The sequence below is a fragment of the Drosophila novamexicana genome, unplaced genomic scaffold, assembly GCF_003285875.2.
Source record: "Drosophila novamexicana strain 15010-1031.04,08,12 unplaced genomic scaffold, DnovRS2.1 tig00000009-arrow-pilon, whole genome shotgun sequence".
NCBI classification, from domain to species: Eukaryota; Metazoa; Arthropoda; class Insecta; order Diptera; family Drosophilidae; genus Drosophila; species Drosophila novamexicana.
This window is the reverse complement of record NW_020824766.1, coordinates 1,149,718-1,169,569: the sequence shown is the minus strand read 5'-3', so window position 1 is coordinate 1,169,569 and position 19,852 is coordinate 1,149,718. Positions and strand designations below refer to the sequence as shown.

General features: G+C 42.4%; 3 protein-coding genes across 4 annotated transcripts; 1 reads left to right on the top strand and 2 right to left on the bottom strand.

The window, feature by feature from the left end:
* Window positions 1–2,711: 2,711 nt before the first annotated feature.
* Window positions 2,712–5,279, bottom strand: LOC115768698. The gene is made up of 2 exons (XM_030713387.1): window positions 5,220–5,279; window positions 2,712–3,862 (listed from the first exon to the last, which is right to left on the bottom strand). The coding sequence occupies exons 1-2, from the start codon at window positions 5,224–5,226 to the stop codon at window positions 2,712–2,714; spliced, it is 1,158 nt and encodes a 385-aa protein (XP_030569247.1). The 5' UTR covers window positions 5,227–5,279.
* Window positions 5,280–5,462: 183 nt separating this feature from the next.
* On the top strand, window positions 5,463–12,372 carry LOC115768535. Of its 2 annotated transcripts, none has more exons than XM_030713134.1 (5): window positions 5,463–5,609; window positions 7,895–8,135; window positions 8,232–9,719; window positions 10,630–10,750; window positions 10,819–12,372. In XM_030713134.1, exons 2-5 carry the CDS (start codon window positions 8,029–8,031, stop codon window positions 12,271–12,273), a joined length of 3,171 nt encoding a protein of 1,056 aa, XP_030568994.1. In that variant the 5' UTR covers window positions 5,463–5,609; window positions 7,895–8,028; the 3' UTR covers window positions 12,274–12,372. The 2 variants fall into 2 exon arrangements, with proteins under 2 accessions (XP_030568994.1, XP_030569004.1); XM_030713144.1 differs by lacking the exon at window positions 5,463–5,609 and adding an exon at window positions 5,885–5,937.
* Window positions 12,373–13,806: 1,434 nt separating this feature from the next.
* On the bottom strand, window positions 13,807–19,133 carry LOC115768348. The gene is made up of 3 exons (XM_030712915.1): window positions 18,803–19,133; window positions 17,364–17,574; window positions 13,807–14,256 (listed from the first exon to the last, which is right to left on the bottom strand). The coding sequence occupies exons 1-3, from the start codon at window positions 19,008–19,010 to the stop codon at window positions 14,100–14,102; spliced, it is 576 nt and encodes a 191-aa protein (XP_030568775.1). The 5' UTR covers window positions 19,011–19,133; the 3' UTR covers window positions 13,807–14,099.
* Between the last annotated feature and the right edge of the window lie 719 nt (window positions 19,134–19,852).

The window sequence follows — 19,852 nt, the reverse complement described above, 5'->3', positions numbered from 1 at the left end:
GGCAATTTTATTATCCGCCCATACCAAGTGTCAAACTTTACCACAAAGGCAACAACAACCCAATCGACCCTTCCTCCATCCAATTCTAATTATTAAAATTATAGAAACAGGCAACATGTGCGCGCAGCCGTTTTCCGCAAATTTAAGTTAATTAACTCCCCGCGGTTTTTGAAGCCAGAAAGTACTGTTAAATTTAATACTATGAACGCCTAAAATTTAAGTGAAAATTAAATGAAATACTTGGAGCTATCAAATAGCCCAGCAATGTCTTAGTTAAGAGGTATATTGTGTATTGAATACATTGGCTGAAGAAAGTAAAGGGGCTTTTTCTTTAACCTATTTAAATACCTTTCTATTAAATTGTTAATTCTGAAAAAATTGAACACAAGTATTTAACAGCTTCAGTTTAATAAATATTCTTCACACCCCTTGCCAAAATAAGTAATCAGAATTATGTTTTAATTAAAAGTTGCTTTGTGCAGCTTGAAAGCCACTTAAAATTAATTCAATTATAAATTAAACATAATTATGGTCGCATGTGCTTGGCTTCTAGTTCAAGTGTAGGTAATGCCATCTAATTGGCTTTCAGCATAAAGTAGCAAAAAATTAATTTTGTTACACGCTGTTAAAAACCCCCAAATCGCCCCCAAAGCAGAGACTTTGTACATGCTTGCAAAATGCTCTTGTAGCAAAAGTGCATTAAAAATTCATTACAAAGTGCACACGGAGGGCAACAGTATCTCTTTCCCCTAGTTCGTATATTTAAGAAACTTTCAACTCATACCCCGAGCGCCGAAAGGCATGCAACATACTTTGCCACAAGTATTTCGCCTCCTTAGAAGCTCCTTGCTACGAATATGTTGAGCATTTGCGACTTAACAGCAGTCGGTCTCTACAAAAACGGATGATTGCAAAAATGATAGCAAAGGATAAGTAAAGGATATATATTCGCTTCAATGTCTGCTGAAGCCTAAAATGGTCTCAGCCTGCAGGTCATAAGCAAAACTCATAAGGCATTGGCCGAGTGGATGACGGCAGCAGCGATCATAATCAACGTCTTTTGGCACTTTATTGACAAACTAATAAAAGCAGCGCAAAGGAGCCATGGCAAGGACTGGCGGCAGCGCAAGGACTAAGGGAGAGGAAACTCGGACAAAACGATTTATTAAAATCCCTGTGCATGGCATACATAAAAAGCAGCGCAACTGACCGTTGATATGATGAGTAATTTGCTTTTGGCTTTTAATGCTCCAGACAGCGATGACTGCGCTGAGGATGAGCATGAGGAGAAGGCCAAAGGCAGCGATGTCGGAATAGTTGCAGGACACGGAAATTAGTGCGGAAACGGTTACTACGCTTAGCAATCTGTCAAAAAGCCAAAATGTAATAAATGAGACGCAGGACAAACACACATACGAATGCTGGAATCGTTAGCTGTTGGCTCCTGTATCATCATCGTGGCCATCAACATAATTCATATAACATGCCAGAGCACGACAAAAGGCTTCCACAAGAGGACAAAGACGCCAACTACTGCGACTGATGTCAAAAGGGATGTCTTTCATATATGGCGAACACATGTGCCATATTTCATTACACGTTGATAAGTGGTCATTTGTCCACCCAATTGGGGTAGGACGACCGAGTGGAATGGGAGTGGGGCATCTGGCAACGGGCAGCGGGTATCGGGTCGGCTTCCTGCATGCCAACAGGCATTTCATAATAATTTTAACAACCTTTTTACGCAAACATGAAGCGGACTCAGACCGAGCCTGATATTAATATTATATGCGTCAGTTGGATCCACCATTAACTGGTTCATGCTCAGTATTCATTTTCATATTCATATCCATATTCATATTCAAATGTTATGTGGCAGCTATCGGTATGAGATGGGGGACACGATTTTACAGAGAAAAATCAAAGTTTAAATTTCAAAAGCGAGCTCCAGACAGACATTCGGCTCAGTCTACATATATAACTGTTTATCCTGACTGTTTGACTGATTGTACTTATTTTTTTTTATCGATCTACTTAACCAAAAGTACACTTAGCTTACGTTTAGCTGCGCTGCAATTAACAAAAATATTCTTTTAGTGTTACTCTACTGTACGATTCTCATGAATTCAAATAGGACTTGCTGTTCTTCATGCTTTGATTGGAAGTGATGTTTTGCATTAGCAAGTGTATTGCCAGTCACCTCAACATATTTGTGAATGTGTGGATGTGTAAATTATGAAATGAAAGTTCATGTTTGCATGTATGTATGTGTGTCTGTAGAATGTTTGTATGTTTTGCTTGTGACCAAATGCAGAATAAGTTTACTTGCCTCTTCCCTGCATATTTGAAAAACAAAAACAAAATTGCATTATGCTCTCCTATGCGTTTCTCAAAAATTCAAGTAGTTGTAGTTCTTCTTACTTTCAATGCAAGTAAAATGTTTCATTAAAAAGTGTGTCGGAAATTAACTCTGTTTCTTTAACTTTGAACTTACTCTCAATTTTCTAATTCTCTGCTTTTTTCTTTTCTTTTAGTTATGTGGAAATAAAATTCGGCCTCCCTCTAAATAATAGATGCACATGTACATATGAATTTTTGAGTAAGTGTACAGTTATTTATTCACTTATTTAATTATTCAGCTCTGACTACCTTTAAGTTATGTATATTATTATTATATATTTCTATATTGAAATTTAAATCATTTGAAACTCCTATTCTGTTTCATTATTATCATCATCATCATCATAATCGACAAAGTGGAGCTGTCTTTGTTTTAAAATTACAATAGGTTGTTTCCGTAATGTTGACTGTTCCTGCTGAGTTTGGGTCTGAGGAATGTTCTCCTGACTTGGCAAGTGCATAAGCTGAGTTTCAGGCACATCGACCTGCTCTTCAGTCAGCCTTCCCTTAGATTTGGGCGAGTACTTCAATTGAAAGCGCTTGAGAAATTGCGGCACTGGCGGCACATTTCCTGAAGCATGAAAGGCAACTATTCCATTTATATGCAGTGGACGCAGTAGACTGCACAGCTGAATAAGATTCATGCGATTTGGCACTGGCGACCACTGAAGTTTTTCCAGAGGATGTGGCTTTTCCTGTGCATCGTAATCAACGCTGTTGGAAGCTACAACATTAGCACGAACTACGTAGCCAGCCACCTCAAATCGCCGTAAATCTGATGTCAAACACATGAAGTTATCCAAATAGGCGTTCGACATCTTGATATGACCGTAGAGTGTCAAGGTTTGGGCTAGTCTTCTGATCAGATACTCATAGCCCAGCAGGGGCACCTGGAGCACAGTTGGCCTTTTCATAGACTCTCCATATATGTAGATGCCTCTGGCGATCTCTTCGAAATCTACATGGTTGAACTGCTGATCCACTGCCTGGAGATTTAAAAAGAGAACCTCAGTGCCCTTTGCAATCCATTCCTGGTAGGTTATATTGCCCATCAGCTGACAGAGATCGTCCTGTTGCACAGCTGAATAGTATAAGAGCAATCTGCCGCCCTGCACTTTGCGGATGAGCAGCATCAGACTGTTGCCCAGGTCATTGCCGGCACAGAGCATCAGCTGCAGACGCTTGCCATCGCTGAGGCGCAGTGTGAAGGGTTGCGCATCCCTAAGAATATGGAAATCCTGCTCCGATATGTTGGCTCCACGAGAGCGTAGATAGTGCAGCAATTGACTAGCCAGCGGTTGGGTCGTGTACATCTTGCAGAACTTCTTAGGCAGTCGGTCCACCTGCTCCTCCATGCCATATAGATGTGTAATGAAAACCTTGATATGGCTCTCATATAGCTTGGGTATCACATCCACAACTATTTCTGGATACTCCTTGAGGCGCATGTTGCTGTTTTGAGCTGAAAAAAATAGATTAAATTGTTGCAGTATTCCATTTTATTCAATAACAATTTGATAGCTTCGCCCACTTGGTGACCTTTTATAAAAAGTTTGTTCAACCATTCAAAAGCGGATACGTTATTTATGACCTATAATTGATCAATATGAAGCCGCGACTTTGACTTTGCGTAATTTCCCCAAAACCGAAACAAAACAATACCAAAACAAAGGTTGAATAAGGGGTAAACAAGTCGAAAAATAACCGAAGCTGGTTGAATGACAGGCATTGGCATAGATCCGAAATTGGCAACAATTTAGCTTGGTTTAACTCGTGAAAGACGTTTCTGGCACAACCCACAATCTTGAGATTTCGGTTTCGCTTTCAATATGACCGCCAAAACGGGCCAAGAGCCAACTGCTGGCTGGTTACCTCACCCAGCCTCAGTCAGTAAAGCAAAAAAAAACGTGTAAATTATTATTACGTTGCTTTCAGAGCAAGGGAAAAGAAAGCAGCGTGGGGGGACCCACTGTGGTCTGGGGTCTCTGACTAGACCAGAAAATTACTCAATGTCGCTTAACTTAGCTGCAGCTAAATGCCATCGTCTTGTTGTCTTCCTCTGTCTGTGAGGTCTTGTAGCTAGCTGGCAGCTCTTTCGGTTTCCACCCGGTTTCAACTTTCACTCTCCGGACGACGTTTTGCTTTAGCGACTAATTTGCTTACCTCTGCTCGCTGGTTTCTGCCTGCAGCTCTTGGCTCATTATGATTAAGCCATTTAACTGGCCAGCTCGCTGTCTCGGCGGCACCCAGATTCGCTGCGAGTATTGTACAATAATTCGCCTGGCTATTTATGAAGCTTACAGAAAAGTGTAACAAATGGTTGATCAACATGTAATGCAACTGTCTGATTTAATTAAAGTAGTTACCTCTGCACAATAGGTTGAATGAACTATGAACTATCTGCTCTCCCAACGAAACTCAATGTGAGAAACAAGCTTATAATTGTCAGCCCATTTCTACATATGCGATTCCAAACAAATCATTCGATTTTAATTGGAATGCTTCAAATATATAACTTTTTCTGGCATCCATTGAAAATGGTAAAAAGCAAAACGGGGAAAAAATCTTTAAAAATATACACGATAGGGACTCCAATTTATATGGATTTCAAATTAACTCTTGTCTGAGCAAATCACCTTTCCATGCGATTTTCATTAACTTAAGGACCTATAAACTATGAGCATAATTAATTAATTATGTTAACTTTTATTTTATGTGGAAAATTATGGATTCAGTTAATTTTATTTTTTTTTCTACACAAAAAACAATTGAGAATTGTAATGTAAGCTGCTGACGCACGAGCTTTATTCATACTCAACTTCTCATTTCTGTTGTTACTCAATTGAAATCTCTCTCTTTCTCCGGCTCTCCATCTTTCTCAATCTCTGCCATCGCAACTCTCTAACAAACAGCTGCTGATCGTTTCGGCAACGTTTTTACTCTCCGCTGGAGCATCTTTCTCCCGCCTGCTCTGCCCTCCTCTCAGCAACCAGTTGGTAAACTTGGCTGGGCCGGGCTTAGCGCATACTCAGCGCCGGCGTCGCGTGTCAAACGAACGCCGCACTCACAGCCGGAAAGACGTCGCTGGCGCATGCGTCGTCGAATAGGCAGTTAAGAAAACAAATATAAATTTCGTTTCGATTTCGTTGGTGGTTTCTATTTCGCTGTTGCCACACAACGCGGACGAGAGTTACCGAGAAGTGCAGTCAGTAAGTGGAATCAAAAGCCGAAAGTGTGCAAAATCGGAGCCGGCTAAACAATTATGTGTGTGTGTCTGTGCGCGAGAGTTAAACAAAGCGTGGCAATTGTGACAATAGAAGCGGCCCGACTATTTTTAAGTTCAACCAGCCAAGAAAAGAAAGTTGTCTGAGTCGTTTAGTTGTGCAAGTGAATAAAACATTGCATAAAAATTAGCCGAAAGCAAAAAAAAAAAAAAAATAAACAAATAAACAAAACAAATAAATGACTCATTTTACAGTTGAACCCCAAATCGAACCTCAGCACGCGTCACGCATAAAAGACAAGGTGGCCTTCAGTGTAAGTGGATTTACCAGTTCCGCCCACGCTGGCCATGCCCAGCTGCTGCTGCGACAGCACTAAAGAATGCACAACACGTACGCTGCTTTTTGGTTTCCGTGTCCATATCCGTGTTCGTCTTTAGCCCAAAATTGAAGCTCATCTCAAGCGTAAAGTGTCCTTTCGTGTAGTTGCCGCTTACTGCGAGGGGGGAAGGTGAGAACCCTTATAGCATTTCGGTGCCATGTTGTTCCGCACTTGTGCGTGCCTCGACACACAATCGAAATATTTTGTGATCCTGGCACCTGCGGCTGCAACAAGGGGATGGCAGCTCCACCTCCACCTCCAGATGAAATTAGCTGCTGCCGTTTCTTGTTGTAAATTCCATCGCAGTCTGTTGCTGCAGCTAGTCTTCGTTTTAGTGCAGCGCCCTCTGTTGCCTGTTGGCAGCAAATGCAATTTTCTAGTACTTGCTCGTTGCGGCGTCTCCGCCGTTGCTTGGACCATAAAATTTTGGGCAATTACAGTTACAGCTGCAAGCTGCATGCTGCATGCGGCATGCGGCATGCGGCAAGCTGCTGTGGCAAGTGAGTCAGTCTGTCCGTCATTTAGTCTCTGTGTGTGTGTGTGTGTAATTGCATGAAATTTAAATTTTATATGCGACCAACACATTTGGCATAGTCGTTTTTATATTACGACAAGCATAAATAATAAATTTTGCTGGTTTTCCAGCTGTTTCCATCTGCTCCAGCAAACACTTTAAAGCATTTACGTATTTTTTGGAAACTTGTTGTGAGGAGATGTGCTTTAAATTCAACGTGAGCAACACACAACAACCTTGACTTCATTTAAATGCAAATCGATCGACGCCAAATGAGGCCCTAAAAAAACAAAGGCAATCTTTATGGTGAAATTTATGGCGAATGCTGCAGCAAAAAAGTGTCAAATAAACAATGATTGCTGTAAAATTAATGAATGAAACGTGTGCTAAAGTTAAGCTAATATGTAGCTGAGAAGAAGGCCATCAATAGAATTTATATTGATTAATAATGCGATCATATTCTGCAAAACATACTTAAGGCCATTTAGAAATGACTTTCACTTTTTTATAAATGAATATCAAATTAACGGAAATTCGTGAAATTTTATTAATCAAATGAGAATACATTTTAGAGAAACATTTCGTAGTCGACTGTCTTAGGCTAGTGTATGGTTAATGTGAGATCTTAACTCCGATTTAAATAACAACTTGCAAGTGCTTAGTTGAATCATACTTTGCCCAATTTGAATGCATGGCTATTTCTTGGGCTGTCTGTCTGTTATATGCACTTGCAGCATTATAATATTGAGTATTTTTTACGAGAACAAGTGTAGACTGCATCATTTTAACTACCCAAAGCTCAGCAAATAAAAATCCAGAGCAGTGAACGTGTCAGACTGTGTGTATTAAACTTTTAAGGCCTGTCAACGCTCTGGGGCAACAAATGGCGACAAATAAAACGTCACAATAATATGAATAATTTAGCACTGGGCTCAAGGCGCAGTGCACTAGAGCAAAGCTAGAGTCAGAGTCAGACACAGACACAGACACAGAGACGAGCACCCAAAAGAGCTAAAGATTATGGATATGATTATACGGCGTAGTCATCGTCGAAATAAAGCTGATGATTACGGTGGCAAGTCGAGTCGAGTTGCGGCGTGCGGCTGCATAAACACGGCGCAATCATAAAAAATAGAATTAAACAAATGTCAAGTCGTCGTTGTCGTCGTCGTCGTCGTCGAGATCTCAACGAGCACGTGAGAATTGCATTAATATGAATGCAAATGTGCTGCATTCCCACTCCTTCGATGGGATAAATCTATAAATTTATGTGCAAATGTAGCGAGAAATTTGCCGCGAGGACTCTAGAGAAATTCGCAATCTTTTCCAGTTTGTAGTCAAGAGAGCTGACAGCAAGTTTTTATGTTATTGTTGCAGGCGACGTGCGAAAAGTGGCTTACGCTTATGAATTGCTGACGTTAGCTGGGGATTTCCAATTGCAAGAAACACAAAGGCCAAACTCCTCACACCTACTCACACACACACACAATCGCACACAGCTCGGCAGCAGCATGCAGTTTCGACAACAACCGCAAAGTATGCTATGGAAAATTGCATTTCTAATTATCGCATTAGTCGGCGACGTGTCGTGCATAAGAAATGGCGACGGAAATGACGAGTGAGTTCACGTCTACCTTAATTTATGCAAATTTCACTGCTTCCCCACCCCACCCAAACTGTCAACTAAACCAATGTCCTGCCCACTTCCTGACAGGCAGAAACACATTTCCGCAAAGCTGAAAAACTTTTTTCCCTCGGAGCCGCTGATTGAAGTGACCGCCAATGCTGCACAGTCCTCCCAGACGTCCGCACGGGTAACGAACGGCGGTTTTCGACCCTCACAGATGCTGGAATTCACGCCCTCGGATGTGATGCACGGTGGCATACAGCGTTATCCGCCCAGTTATCTGGAGCCCAACTATAAGCATCAAGTGCCCAGCTCCTTGGCCAACCTAAATCCTCAACAGACGGCGATGGACAAGCAGTTCTCCTTTCCAGACGAGACCCGACCACAACAGCAGACCATCTTCCATAGCTATACCAGCACCCAAATACCCACCACACCGGTGGTCAGCTATTTGGATCCCTTTACACAGCAAAACTATCGCTATACGCCTACGGTCACGCCCACGGCCACACAGGCTACGCCCAGCTACATTCAGTATCAACGCGAACAGCCCGAAGAGCAGGGGGATCAGGTCTACACGGTGCAATCGTCGCTGCTTGTAGGCAACCACTCGCCGCAACATTCACGCCCCGTTGCTGCGGACGAGGTGTACTTGAAGCGACCCGGCTATGTCTTCGATGAGAGCCCCACGACGCTCTATCGCCGACCTGTGACGGCACCCACAGCCTCCACAGCGAATAAAATTTCATACGATTCGCATGATTACCCGCCGCCCAGCTATGCCACACAGCAGACATCCAACTTTGTGCCACAGCAATCGCAGCAGCACACACAGACACAGTCTCAGCGACCCCGCGAGCACCATCGGCCGCCTTACAACCGCCAAGACGTCAATGACAACCGACCATTGGCAGGCGGCTCATCGATAAATGTGCCGCAGCCGCAATACACGCAGTCGTCTAATTACGCAAACAACTTTGGTAATTATTTGCAGCGACCCACCAGTTACCCCGCCCACTCGCACTCCCCCTCGCAGTCGCAGTCGGAATATAAGCCCACGCACTATCAATATGAGCCGCTGCCTCAGCGACCGCTGTCTCAGCAACAACGACCGGGACACAATTACTATGAGTATCAAATTGGCGAGACACCACCCCAGCCGCAGTTCAGTTATCGTCCTGGTCCGCCACCTGGCTATCGACCGCCTTACCAACAGCCAGTGGCAGCAGCAGGGGCTGGAGCTGGTGGCCTGGCCACTCTAGCGTCGCTGCTGAGCTCGACGCAACAATATGCGCCACAGTTTACAAATCTGCTTTTGGGCGGTGGCGGTGGTGGAGCATCCTCCTCTTCCTCCAGCAGCAGCAGCCCATTAGGCAGTCTCTTAGGCGCTTTTGCCGGTACGCAAAGCACAGGGCAGCATGCCCGACCGCCCAACACACAACTCATTAGAGCCCTGGAGAACATCGCACGCAACGACGATTTGCAGTGTGTGCCCAAGGTGCTCTGCCAGATGATTGCCGGTCAAACGTTACGTGGCCAACTGCCAGGCTTCATTACATCGCCGGCCATAACCAAGTGAGTACCCAACCAGAGCTGGCGCAATTGCCATCCGAAATAATGTGGCAAGGGCTTTACTTGCAAGTAAATATTATTAAATTTACATTCCCATCCGATGGCAACTCCCCCCGTTCTGTGCTCGTTTAATTTCAAGCAAGCGTTAACTGGGATTAGACCTTATTCATTATGCAAGTCGATCTGGCCCGACCATATTGATTGTTCTATGAAATGAGCCACGCTCTGATTGAGACATGGCCAGCGGGCGGGGGTTGTGTGTGTCTGAAGCAGCTCGTCTGTAAATTGATATTGTTTGGCTTTTCGTTGCAAATTGGCATTTACTCAATTAAGTTTTATAATCAGCCTAAAAGGCAGCTGGGCAACATTTGTTAGATAATGAGGAATATAAAAACCCTTGAATTTAAGTGAAGGTATTCAATATTCCACCATAAATAAGGAGCACAGGGAAAATGAAATGTTCCGACTCGATCGTTATTTTGAAAAACTGAGAAGATTTTCATACAAAACTTCATTTTTAAGCGATCGTTCTCTAGTAATTAGATATTGATAAGATCTGTTGATTCGATTCAGGAATATAGATACCTTACGGAATCACAAGCATATTCTTCGATGCGATACACAGTTACGCAGAATTATAATACACTCTGTAAAAAACAGCCAAATGAAGGGACGGATATAGCTATATCACCTCGGATATTGATAATGATCAAGAACATAAGTATATGTCGGGCCGGAGATGGCTGCTTTTTTGCATTATAATACCCTTAACAAGTATATACAAGAAATAGAAATTAAAAAAGGATTCCAAAAACCAGTGTAACAAACCTTCCAGTACCTTGGTACTCGGATACCAGGAAATACTTAAATTGAGAAGTTTTTAAAAATTTTTCATTAATTTCATTCCCAACAGCTTCTTAGCTGGCTTCCCAGTCGCCTCGCCAGCTCTCATTTATGGACGCGCTGCGCTGCTTGGAATTAGCGGGGGCGAACGAAGCTGTGTTCGGACCTATGAAAAATGCCCAAAGAATGAGGTGAGCTGATGGCTGTGAGCATACCAATCAAGGGTGTTTAATGATTATTAAAAACTCAAACTGTCTAGATGGAAATCATTCACTATCTGAACAATCATCGCGGAGGGTTTTTTAAGTTCTTCAGCGAGCCGGAAGAGCAACCAGCTGTAGCACAACAAAGCGAATCTGGCGGAGGCTCATTGTTTAGCATACTCGCAGCGCTGACGGGCGGCGGGCAGGAGCAGGGGCTGGGCCAGGTGACGCGCACAACGCCTCGCCCTGTGCCGCGACCCACACAAAGACCCAGTACGGACATTGCCGATGGCATCGGCAGCTTCTTTACCCGAGTGCTGTCCGAGTATTTAAGCGGCGTGGAGTATCAAAGACGTCGCCGAAGGAGAAGGAGTCTGTTGCCAACGGAAATTAAACGCAACATTCAGACGGATAATGGCCGCTTGATGCCCGTTGATTTTCATGATGAAGAAGATGACTTGGATACCCAGACACCAGTCAAGTTTCAAGATGATGGCGAGGCGGAGGCAGCCCAGGCACACACCGAGCTGATAGGTGTGCTGCAATTTCCCGAAGACCAGGTTGAGGGCGAGGGTCGCATACTGCACTTCAAAAACGAAGAAGGCGCTGAGCATCATGACAACGGAGTTGTGCGATTTCCGGATGCCACGCCGGAAGCTCTGCGCGACAACGAGCGAAAAGTTATCTACGAATTCAATCGAGATGCAGCTCAACGTAAATTGAGATTTCCCCAAGACCAAAGCGAAAGCGAGCGGCAGGCCAAGAAGTTGCAACTGGCCGAGGGTTGGACAGCTGTGCTGCCCAACGGACTTGGCGAGGAAGACTACGGCGTGGAGAAGAAGCGTGGCAAGCGAATTGTTTTTAAGGATACCAATGAGGAGCTCGAGGAGTTTGATAAGCTGCTTAGAGAAGAGCAAGTGCAGGAGAACAGGGAAGAGGAGGAACGATTTAGAGAAAAACAGTTCAGAGAAGAACAACAAAGAGAACCACATACACCACCAAATGCCGTATATGAGGATGCAGCACCACCTCAACGCGGCGCCAGAGTCCTATTTCCCGATCATTACGAGCGTCACATACGTAGAGGTAAGATCCTGAACCGACCCACCTATGCGCCCAGCTACGAGTACAATGATAGGGGCGAACAGAAAGATCAACGTTTGGTGGTCAGTGATGAGCATAGACCGAGTTCCTATTATCGCCTGGAGACGGACACTTCAGCGGACTATCAGACAAGTCACAGTCAAAGTTTTATGAACTATGGCGAATACCTGCCGGGGAATACCGTGCGATTCGTCGAGTCGAATGACAGACCCAGCTATAATGCACAGTACAACTATCCCAATGCCAACTATATAAGCGACAACCGATATAGCAGCGCTTACCAGGCTACCTCGACGAGGAGACCCAAACACGAGGATGATAGAAATATATATGTGACTAATTCACAAGGTGTGAACGAGTATTACATAAGGCCCGACGGACGCAAAGTGTATCTGGGCAGCGGTTGAATTTCTTGTGTATATACGTCAGACGAGAGGCAAGTTCCCATTAGTTTAAGGTCTGTAAATATTTGTTATCGCTTAAATGTCTTTAAATATTTATTAAATACTTTTTAAATCACAAAAACAAGATGTATCAGTCGCAGTGACTGCAACAAATCAACAAGTATTTCAAGCAAATGAAATATGCAAAAGAAATGGTACATAAATCTAGAGACAAACGGCGTCATCGCGGGGAATACGTTTGAAAAATTAAATGTGATAAACCAAGGGACACAAGGGAGATAACCAACAAAAAAACCTCCCACAGACAATTTCAGTTGTTTTTTTGTTTTGGTCCCAGCTGCCAAATGGGACGAACGTTTCCCAGAGCCAAATCACACAAAAATGCAAAGTGCAAAAAAGTGCAGCGTACTTTTGTGCGGCGGCACACACAGCACACAGCAGGGTTGTCAACGTCGCCAAAGCTCCAAGCAACGCTTGTTGCTGCGCTTGTCTACATTGCGTCGCAGTCATGTCGTTTTATTTACAGCACTCGGGCAGGGGCGCTCAACAGTGCCTGCAAACATATGCAACGAGTTAATAAATAGCAAAGCGACGACCAGCTCTCTGGTGCGGGTTTCTGCTACCAATGTGCGGCCAGGGTTAGGGCTGTGTATTTTACCAAAAGCTGTAGTTGTAGTACTTGAAGCGAAACAACTGAGAGCTGTTCAACAGTGGGGGGCATATACAACAAAAAGAAGCAGACGTCCAGATACCCTGTAATCGGCAATCGAACAAAATAGAAACTGCATTATATCATATAAATTTAACATTAGTTTTTAAAATATCTCACATATTCAATACACACATTAGCATATCATATTCTGCCTGCTTGTTTACAGATTATCCACAAGAAATAAGGAGGATAATACAAATGATAGTGAATAAATATTAAAGCAAAAATGTCAAAAATGGGAGCAAAAAAATATTCTTTTTGCAAGGACTTTCAAAACTAAAGTTGCCAAGGGTAAGTTACTTATTGAATCCTATTTATTTGGCAGCTTAAGTTTCCATTGAACACTTACGTATCAAATATAAAATACATAATGGGTCTTACTGGGAGATATTATATATAACAAATATTATAAGAGAAATATCTCCTGTTTTTTAAAGCAATCAAACAGAGTATCCAAAAGAGGTTGGAAATAAGTTAAAGATTGCTCCATTTTTTCTATTACATTTCGTGCACTTACAAGGGCAACATAGCCTTTCTGCACGGTTACAGGGTATTCACAACGAGTCTGCAGCTTAATGCCTTGCGTCAACAATTTGTGCGCGCCGCTGCAAAGTATGCATGCGTTTTTTACCGTTGCATGCTTTTTGGCGTATCAATTTTTGTTTGCAACCAGACAAATGGTTTGTTAGACGGGGGGCAGAGTGTAAAATGCATTGTCCGAGCAGATGAAACTTCGAACTGGACGGGGTCTGTGGGGATAAGGGGGCTCTTAAAAGCGCAGGCATGACACGGCATAGGCACATACAATTTTCATTTGATTTTTGTTGATTTATTTTCTTATTCTTCATACATACTTATATAAGTGTAAGCCTATGCTGTCTGTCGTTTAAATTAAAGCCCCTAAAAACAACTAACAGTACGAATTGATGAAGAGTGACGATAGATGGAGACGGAGTTGAGGTTCGAAAGAACGTAACAAAGATGTCCATGCGATTGACTGACTACACGATGTGATGCAGATGCTGCAGATGCCCCCGGAACTGCGACGTCTACAATAAAAAATAAAATAAAGCCCGCCCATGTTCGAGTGCCGCCTAGTCCGACAGGCGACCACTACTTAGCGAGGCTGTGGCGGCGGCAGCGGTCCAGTGCCTGGACATGGCATCCGTTTGGCCAGGTGCTTGCATAGCGGCACATCCCGCACAGCATCGCCGATAAAGACCGAGAGCAGATACCATTGTTTCAAGCCGTCGGTTGATTGCACTTTGTAGTTCCTGAGTGGTTGAGTGGGACGTGTATGCAAAGAGTTGTTGTTCAGTCAGTCATCATCATCATCATCATTATCGTCAGGCGCAGGCACAATAGTCGGCAACGAAAGCGGATTACAAAAATAATTACTTATAAGTAGCGGGTAATATACACAAGTCTCTGGCAGGCTCCCATCACAAGACCCTTTCCACGCACCACCAAAACCAGAGTCTTGCCCTGGACTGGGGCCATATTAAGAACAAAAGTAATTTTCGCTTTACCACGAGCTCTACGTGCGCAGAGGCAGGACCAAGGCTCATAGGTTTTATGGTTAAATGGTGGGTTGGGTCGAATTCAGTGACATGTTAAAGACATGCGATGCGTTGTTAATATATTTTTTTTTTTGGTTCGTCAGTGCGTGTTAGTACTCGTATTAATTTATGAATTATGATTCTGTACAAAAATATACAAGTGATGTATGTATGTTAAATACACAAATATTTATGTGCAAAAGAAATAACCAGGTGTCGCTCAGGTCAAAAGAATGAGGCTAAAAATTCATGTGGTAATTTTTTCTGTCATTCGCTTCAATTTCAATACAGGATGCATAGTACTCGCCCTTTCGCGATTATTTAAAGGGATTATTATTTTGAAAATAATAAGAAATTTAACTAATCAAAATAGTTTACAATTACTGCTTGAATTGGCAACTTCTCGTCTATTAGTTTTAGTTATTAGCCTGGGAAACTTCAGTAAAAATGTCAGTTTGGTCCCCATTATCATTCATCTATACAATTTTTACATATACATATATCCTATTGTCGATATATTTGAAGAATCACGCGCCCATCTCTTGCCAGGAGCTCATGCTCGTCCACTTAATTTGTTGCTGATTACCTTGCAGAGCGCTCAAGCACAAGTCACATCTGGCCACACACACACACACAGACGCACACACATAGCTCAAATTTCACACGTCTGCAATGGGATAATTTAATCAACTCAGTAACAAACACATCTGCAGTGCCCTTAAGTCCATTCCAGAGCCGAAAGAGTGCCATGTGAAAAAGGTGCAACAGCATCAAAAATACAACTGACCAGTGCAGAAACTAAACTGAAACGAACCGAGCTGTGCTGGGACCGATTTGCACTGTGCGCTTGCATAAATTTAATCAAAAACTTTAATCATATTTTATTATTACAAAACACGTCGTGGGCAAACGTACAAAACTTCTAATGCCAATTACATTTGCAGCGCAACGAAAACTAAACAAACAACACACAAAACGAGTAGCTGAAGGGGCAAACGGAGGTGAAGGCAGCAGGACAGACGAAACGACAAACCGACAGACGTTGAGTACATTTCAAAAATAATTTTGAATATTTGCTCTTGACACGTTGGGGGCCAGCACTTGGTGCTGATCTAGGATGACTGCTCCACGTTCGGGTCTGGGCCTGGGTCTGAGTCTGGTCAGAGACCAATGACGGGGGCAAAAGAAACTTTGAGTGTTGAAAATTTTGCATGTTAAGTGTGAAAATGTCAGATGCATGTGCAACACATTTGGGCTGAGTCGAGTGCGATATGACACAATATTAAATGAAATTTACAACAATGGCCAAAACTATGAATGCCAAATGTTGCGCATACGACACGTATGCCAGAGGTATCTATGCAAAAAGCTTTTGTTTAAGGTTTAAACTATCTTTTGTTTGCCAAAAATAAACAAGCATTAAATATTTAAAATAGTTTGCTATAAAAAGAAGAATACATTCACTATCAGTGAGCAGCCAGGCCAAAACTTAAGAGTTCTTTTATTATACAAACTCTAACCAAAAGGGAGCGAGAGAAATTAATTATGAATCACTGCGCTGCGACGGGTGTTTCTGGGAAGGAAGAACTAACTGAAAGAAAAATAAATGGCAAACAGTGCGGAAAAGAATAATTTCCTCAACTTGCAAACGTTGTGCATTGCATTGCATTACCATGACAATAGCGACTGCAAGGGCAACTAACTCATCAGGAACTGGTAAAATTTATGTAAACTTACAAATTGAAATCCAAAGCCAATGCCAATGCAATGACATGCACATTTAAGCTTTGGGAGTAACAAGTACGTGAATCTAACTGCAGACAGACAGGGAGAAGACATTAAATTATGCGCAGATGAGTTAGCATGCCCAATGACAATGAGCTGGAGACTGCGACGATGGGCTATCGGGGGACAGGGAAGGGATAACAACAACGAAGAAATAATAAAAATTGATTGGAAAACATTTTCAACTAAAAACAAGCCATTCATTTGCCAAATGACAACAACAGCAGCGCCAAATTGCAACGTAGCAATAACAAATGCAATCTGAGATGCTCATTTCAAAGAGCGAAAGACAGAGCGAGCGAGAGAGAGAGAGGGGGAGAGGAATGCCAAATGAGAAAGAGAGGGGGCAGCAAAAGTTCAAGTTGTTACTGTCTGTCAGTCGCCAGTTGGGAAGCCATAAAGTCAGCGTTCCACTTGAACAAGAAATAACTAAGAAAATTATCTTAGCTCTGACAACACCGACACTCCGATGCTCTTTGCAATGGAGTTTTTAGAGAACTTTGACTATGCCTTAATTCACTTTATATATATGCAGAAAAGCCATCTTTGGCAATACTATCTTAATATCCATTGATAATAATTGATAATGTTGCATTTATTGATTTTATTTAATAATAATAATCTTTGCAGCAAAACTATCTAAAGATCCATCGATCTTAATTATGTTGCCATTTGTTAATATTAATATATACAAATTTAATAATGCAGCTGAACTATTTAAAGATTTATCCGTATTAACTATGCTGCATTTTTTTTAAAAACATTTTAAAAATATTTAAAAAAAAGTCCAGCTAAACTATTTAAATTTGTTGGTTTAAAATATTTTCATGTATTTTTAAGCTATTATTGTCTCTTCTCTGAAGTTCCCTCTGGTTTTACGCTTTAAGTCAAGATTTAAATCCTCTAGTAATACTTATCGATTATGATTATTTGGCATTATATATGAAAGTTCCAGCATATGCTATAAGCACCATTACCAACATATAGCATGCCCTTTGCAAGCAGATTCATGTTGTGAACCGAAAACTTTGACCTACCTCAAGACCTCAGACCAGGGCGCATGCAGCTTTGCCTTGCCGTCGCTACCAGACTGCCGTTGACTGCCTGGACGTGAGGCATGCACACGACACGGCTCCTCGAGTATGCAAGCCTGTGGCCCGAACTCGCGTTGTATCTCCTTCTGGGCCAACTGGGCGTCCAAAGCTAGCGGGTGGGCGGCGTCACGTCTGCTACGCGAACGGTACGTATCTGCAAGAGTGGCAAAAGGGAAGTTTTATGTTAGCAGTTGGCAGTTAGCTGTCGTTGGCTGCTTGCGTATAAAACGCGAAATTAGTCAAAGTGGCAGCAGATGAGAATGCCAAAGTTACCAAGCTGTGGTTGATTGCACAAGTTCGCATTGGAGTTGAGAGTGCAGCACAACTCAATGGGCAGCTTTGGTAATTCCCTGTTAGCATTCATGATTGCTTGTCATCAAGCACTTGGTTTTACCCAAAAAAAAAAATAATAATAATAAATAAAACGTTGCCCGCAATTCAACTGACAACTAGCCAAACGGCTGATTGTAAAATATTCCGGCCAACAACTTGGCTGACTTCAGTTGTCGTCTCCACAGCCTTGACCCCATTTGGCTTGCTTAAGTGGACGTGCACGACGAACTGCCGCCGCCAGCTCCGGCATTTGAGCCAGTCGCCCGCCACTTTTGTCACACATTTGGGTCTGGTTTTATGCGATGCGGCGCAATGAGCGCGTTTGCCTCAAGAGTGCGCCTACCGTGATGAGATGCACAAGAGAGCTTAGTTTGTCAACAGATGTTGCAAGACTCTAGGCAGGCGGGTTTTGTGTTTTGGTTTGATAGTGTCTAGTGTAAGCAAACATTTAGTATGACATTTCTTAATATAGCAAAATTGTATTGATTATTTACTTTACTATTTTTCTACTTATTTTTATTGTTATTTGTATATTCTTCTTTAATTATTTTTTAATATTGATAATATTTTAATTTATTTATATTTAATTATCTTGATTTTCTATTTAATAATCCACTAGTATTGTCTTTTAATTTTTTATTTCCCTCATCAATCTATTCAATATGTTTATTCTGTCGTTGGTAAATAAACCAATTATCCGGCATTAGCTGTAATTAAGCAAGCTTATTAATACAACAAGAAAAAGTAAATATTGATTTGAATACCAGGCTAGGTAATAGAAATTGTTTTCTTATGCCCTGAAAGCGTGTGGTGTTTATAAGTAAGGTTTTCACTACAATATTTTTGTTGTTGTTATTTATGAAATTTATCTGTTTTCTTAATTCGATTTTGCACGCACACACACACGGGCCGATTTGAATAATGGCAAATTATTAATTTATGCACACTTTTTGACTTTCACTTAAGGAAAATAAATTAAAATGCCCAACAGCTGAATCATGCCCCAATGCGGCGGTTGCACTTTCACACTCAGCAAAGGGCCAACTTACTTGGGTTGAGGGAGTAAGCCAACTTTTTGGCAAACTGCGACAGACGCACCGACAGGACAATAACTGGGAAACCGACCAGCTGCACGGGCAGCTCGAACAACGGATCCGGATTTTGGGCGAGGCCCTGCTCCACATACTCCAGCAGCAGCACCAGCAGCACATACAGCGTGGGCAGCAGCGACAATGTGCAAATGTAGCGCAGATTCATGGCGTATGCTCTATGTTGAATCCACACAAAATCGAAAGAGGAGTCGAGTAGTCGTGCAGCCGAACTAGGCAACTTGGTGCGTTTAAAGTCTTCGAATGACTGACGCGACTTGGGGCCGCCTCACGCCGCCAAAGCGCGGCAAACAAAAAACTAAACCAAAGAGAGAGGATGACAAAATGATAAAGTGTAAAACTATAAAAAAAAAACAAAAGTCAAACACGACTCTCTTCGAGCTGTGTAAAGTTGGCGGCCAAGTTTGCTTTGCATTTTGACCAAGTTTCGTGCGGAAGCAAAAGAAGCCAAAGACAAGTGAAAGTGAGCCAATATGATCAAGTGGAGGGCGCAGGCCGAGCCTACTATCTTATGAATGAGTGTGTGTGGGATGCGTGTGAGTGTATGTGTATGCACACACACACACCAACAACACCTTTAAAAGTGGACAAACCAGCTATTGCTCAGCTGTTGCCCCCCTCAACAAAGTTAGTCTCTCTTCTGTGCATTTCCCTCTCTCTTCATTTTATTTTATTTTTTTTTTTTTTTGCCTTTAATTATGAAAAGTTATGAAATTTTCCATGTTAGTGGCCATTACTTTTTCACTTGTGATTTCCTTTGGCGTGTCTGCAGTGTACGGTCTGGTATGCGTTACTGTTGGCTTTGCATATCAATTACTTAATCTGCGGTTGTTTAAGCCACGTTTGCCCAGCCGCTCGTTTCCGTTAGCTGCTTCAACCGCGCTCAGAGATTTGTATAAGGCACAGCCCGAGCCCAACAGCTGTTAAATAGTTTAGCAATTTTCATGGGGCTAATTGTTAAGAAAAAAAAAAGAATAGTTAAAAAAACAA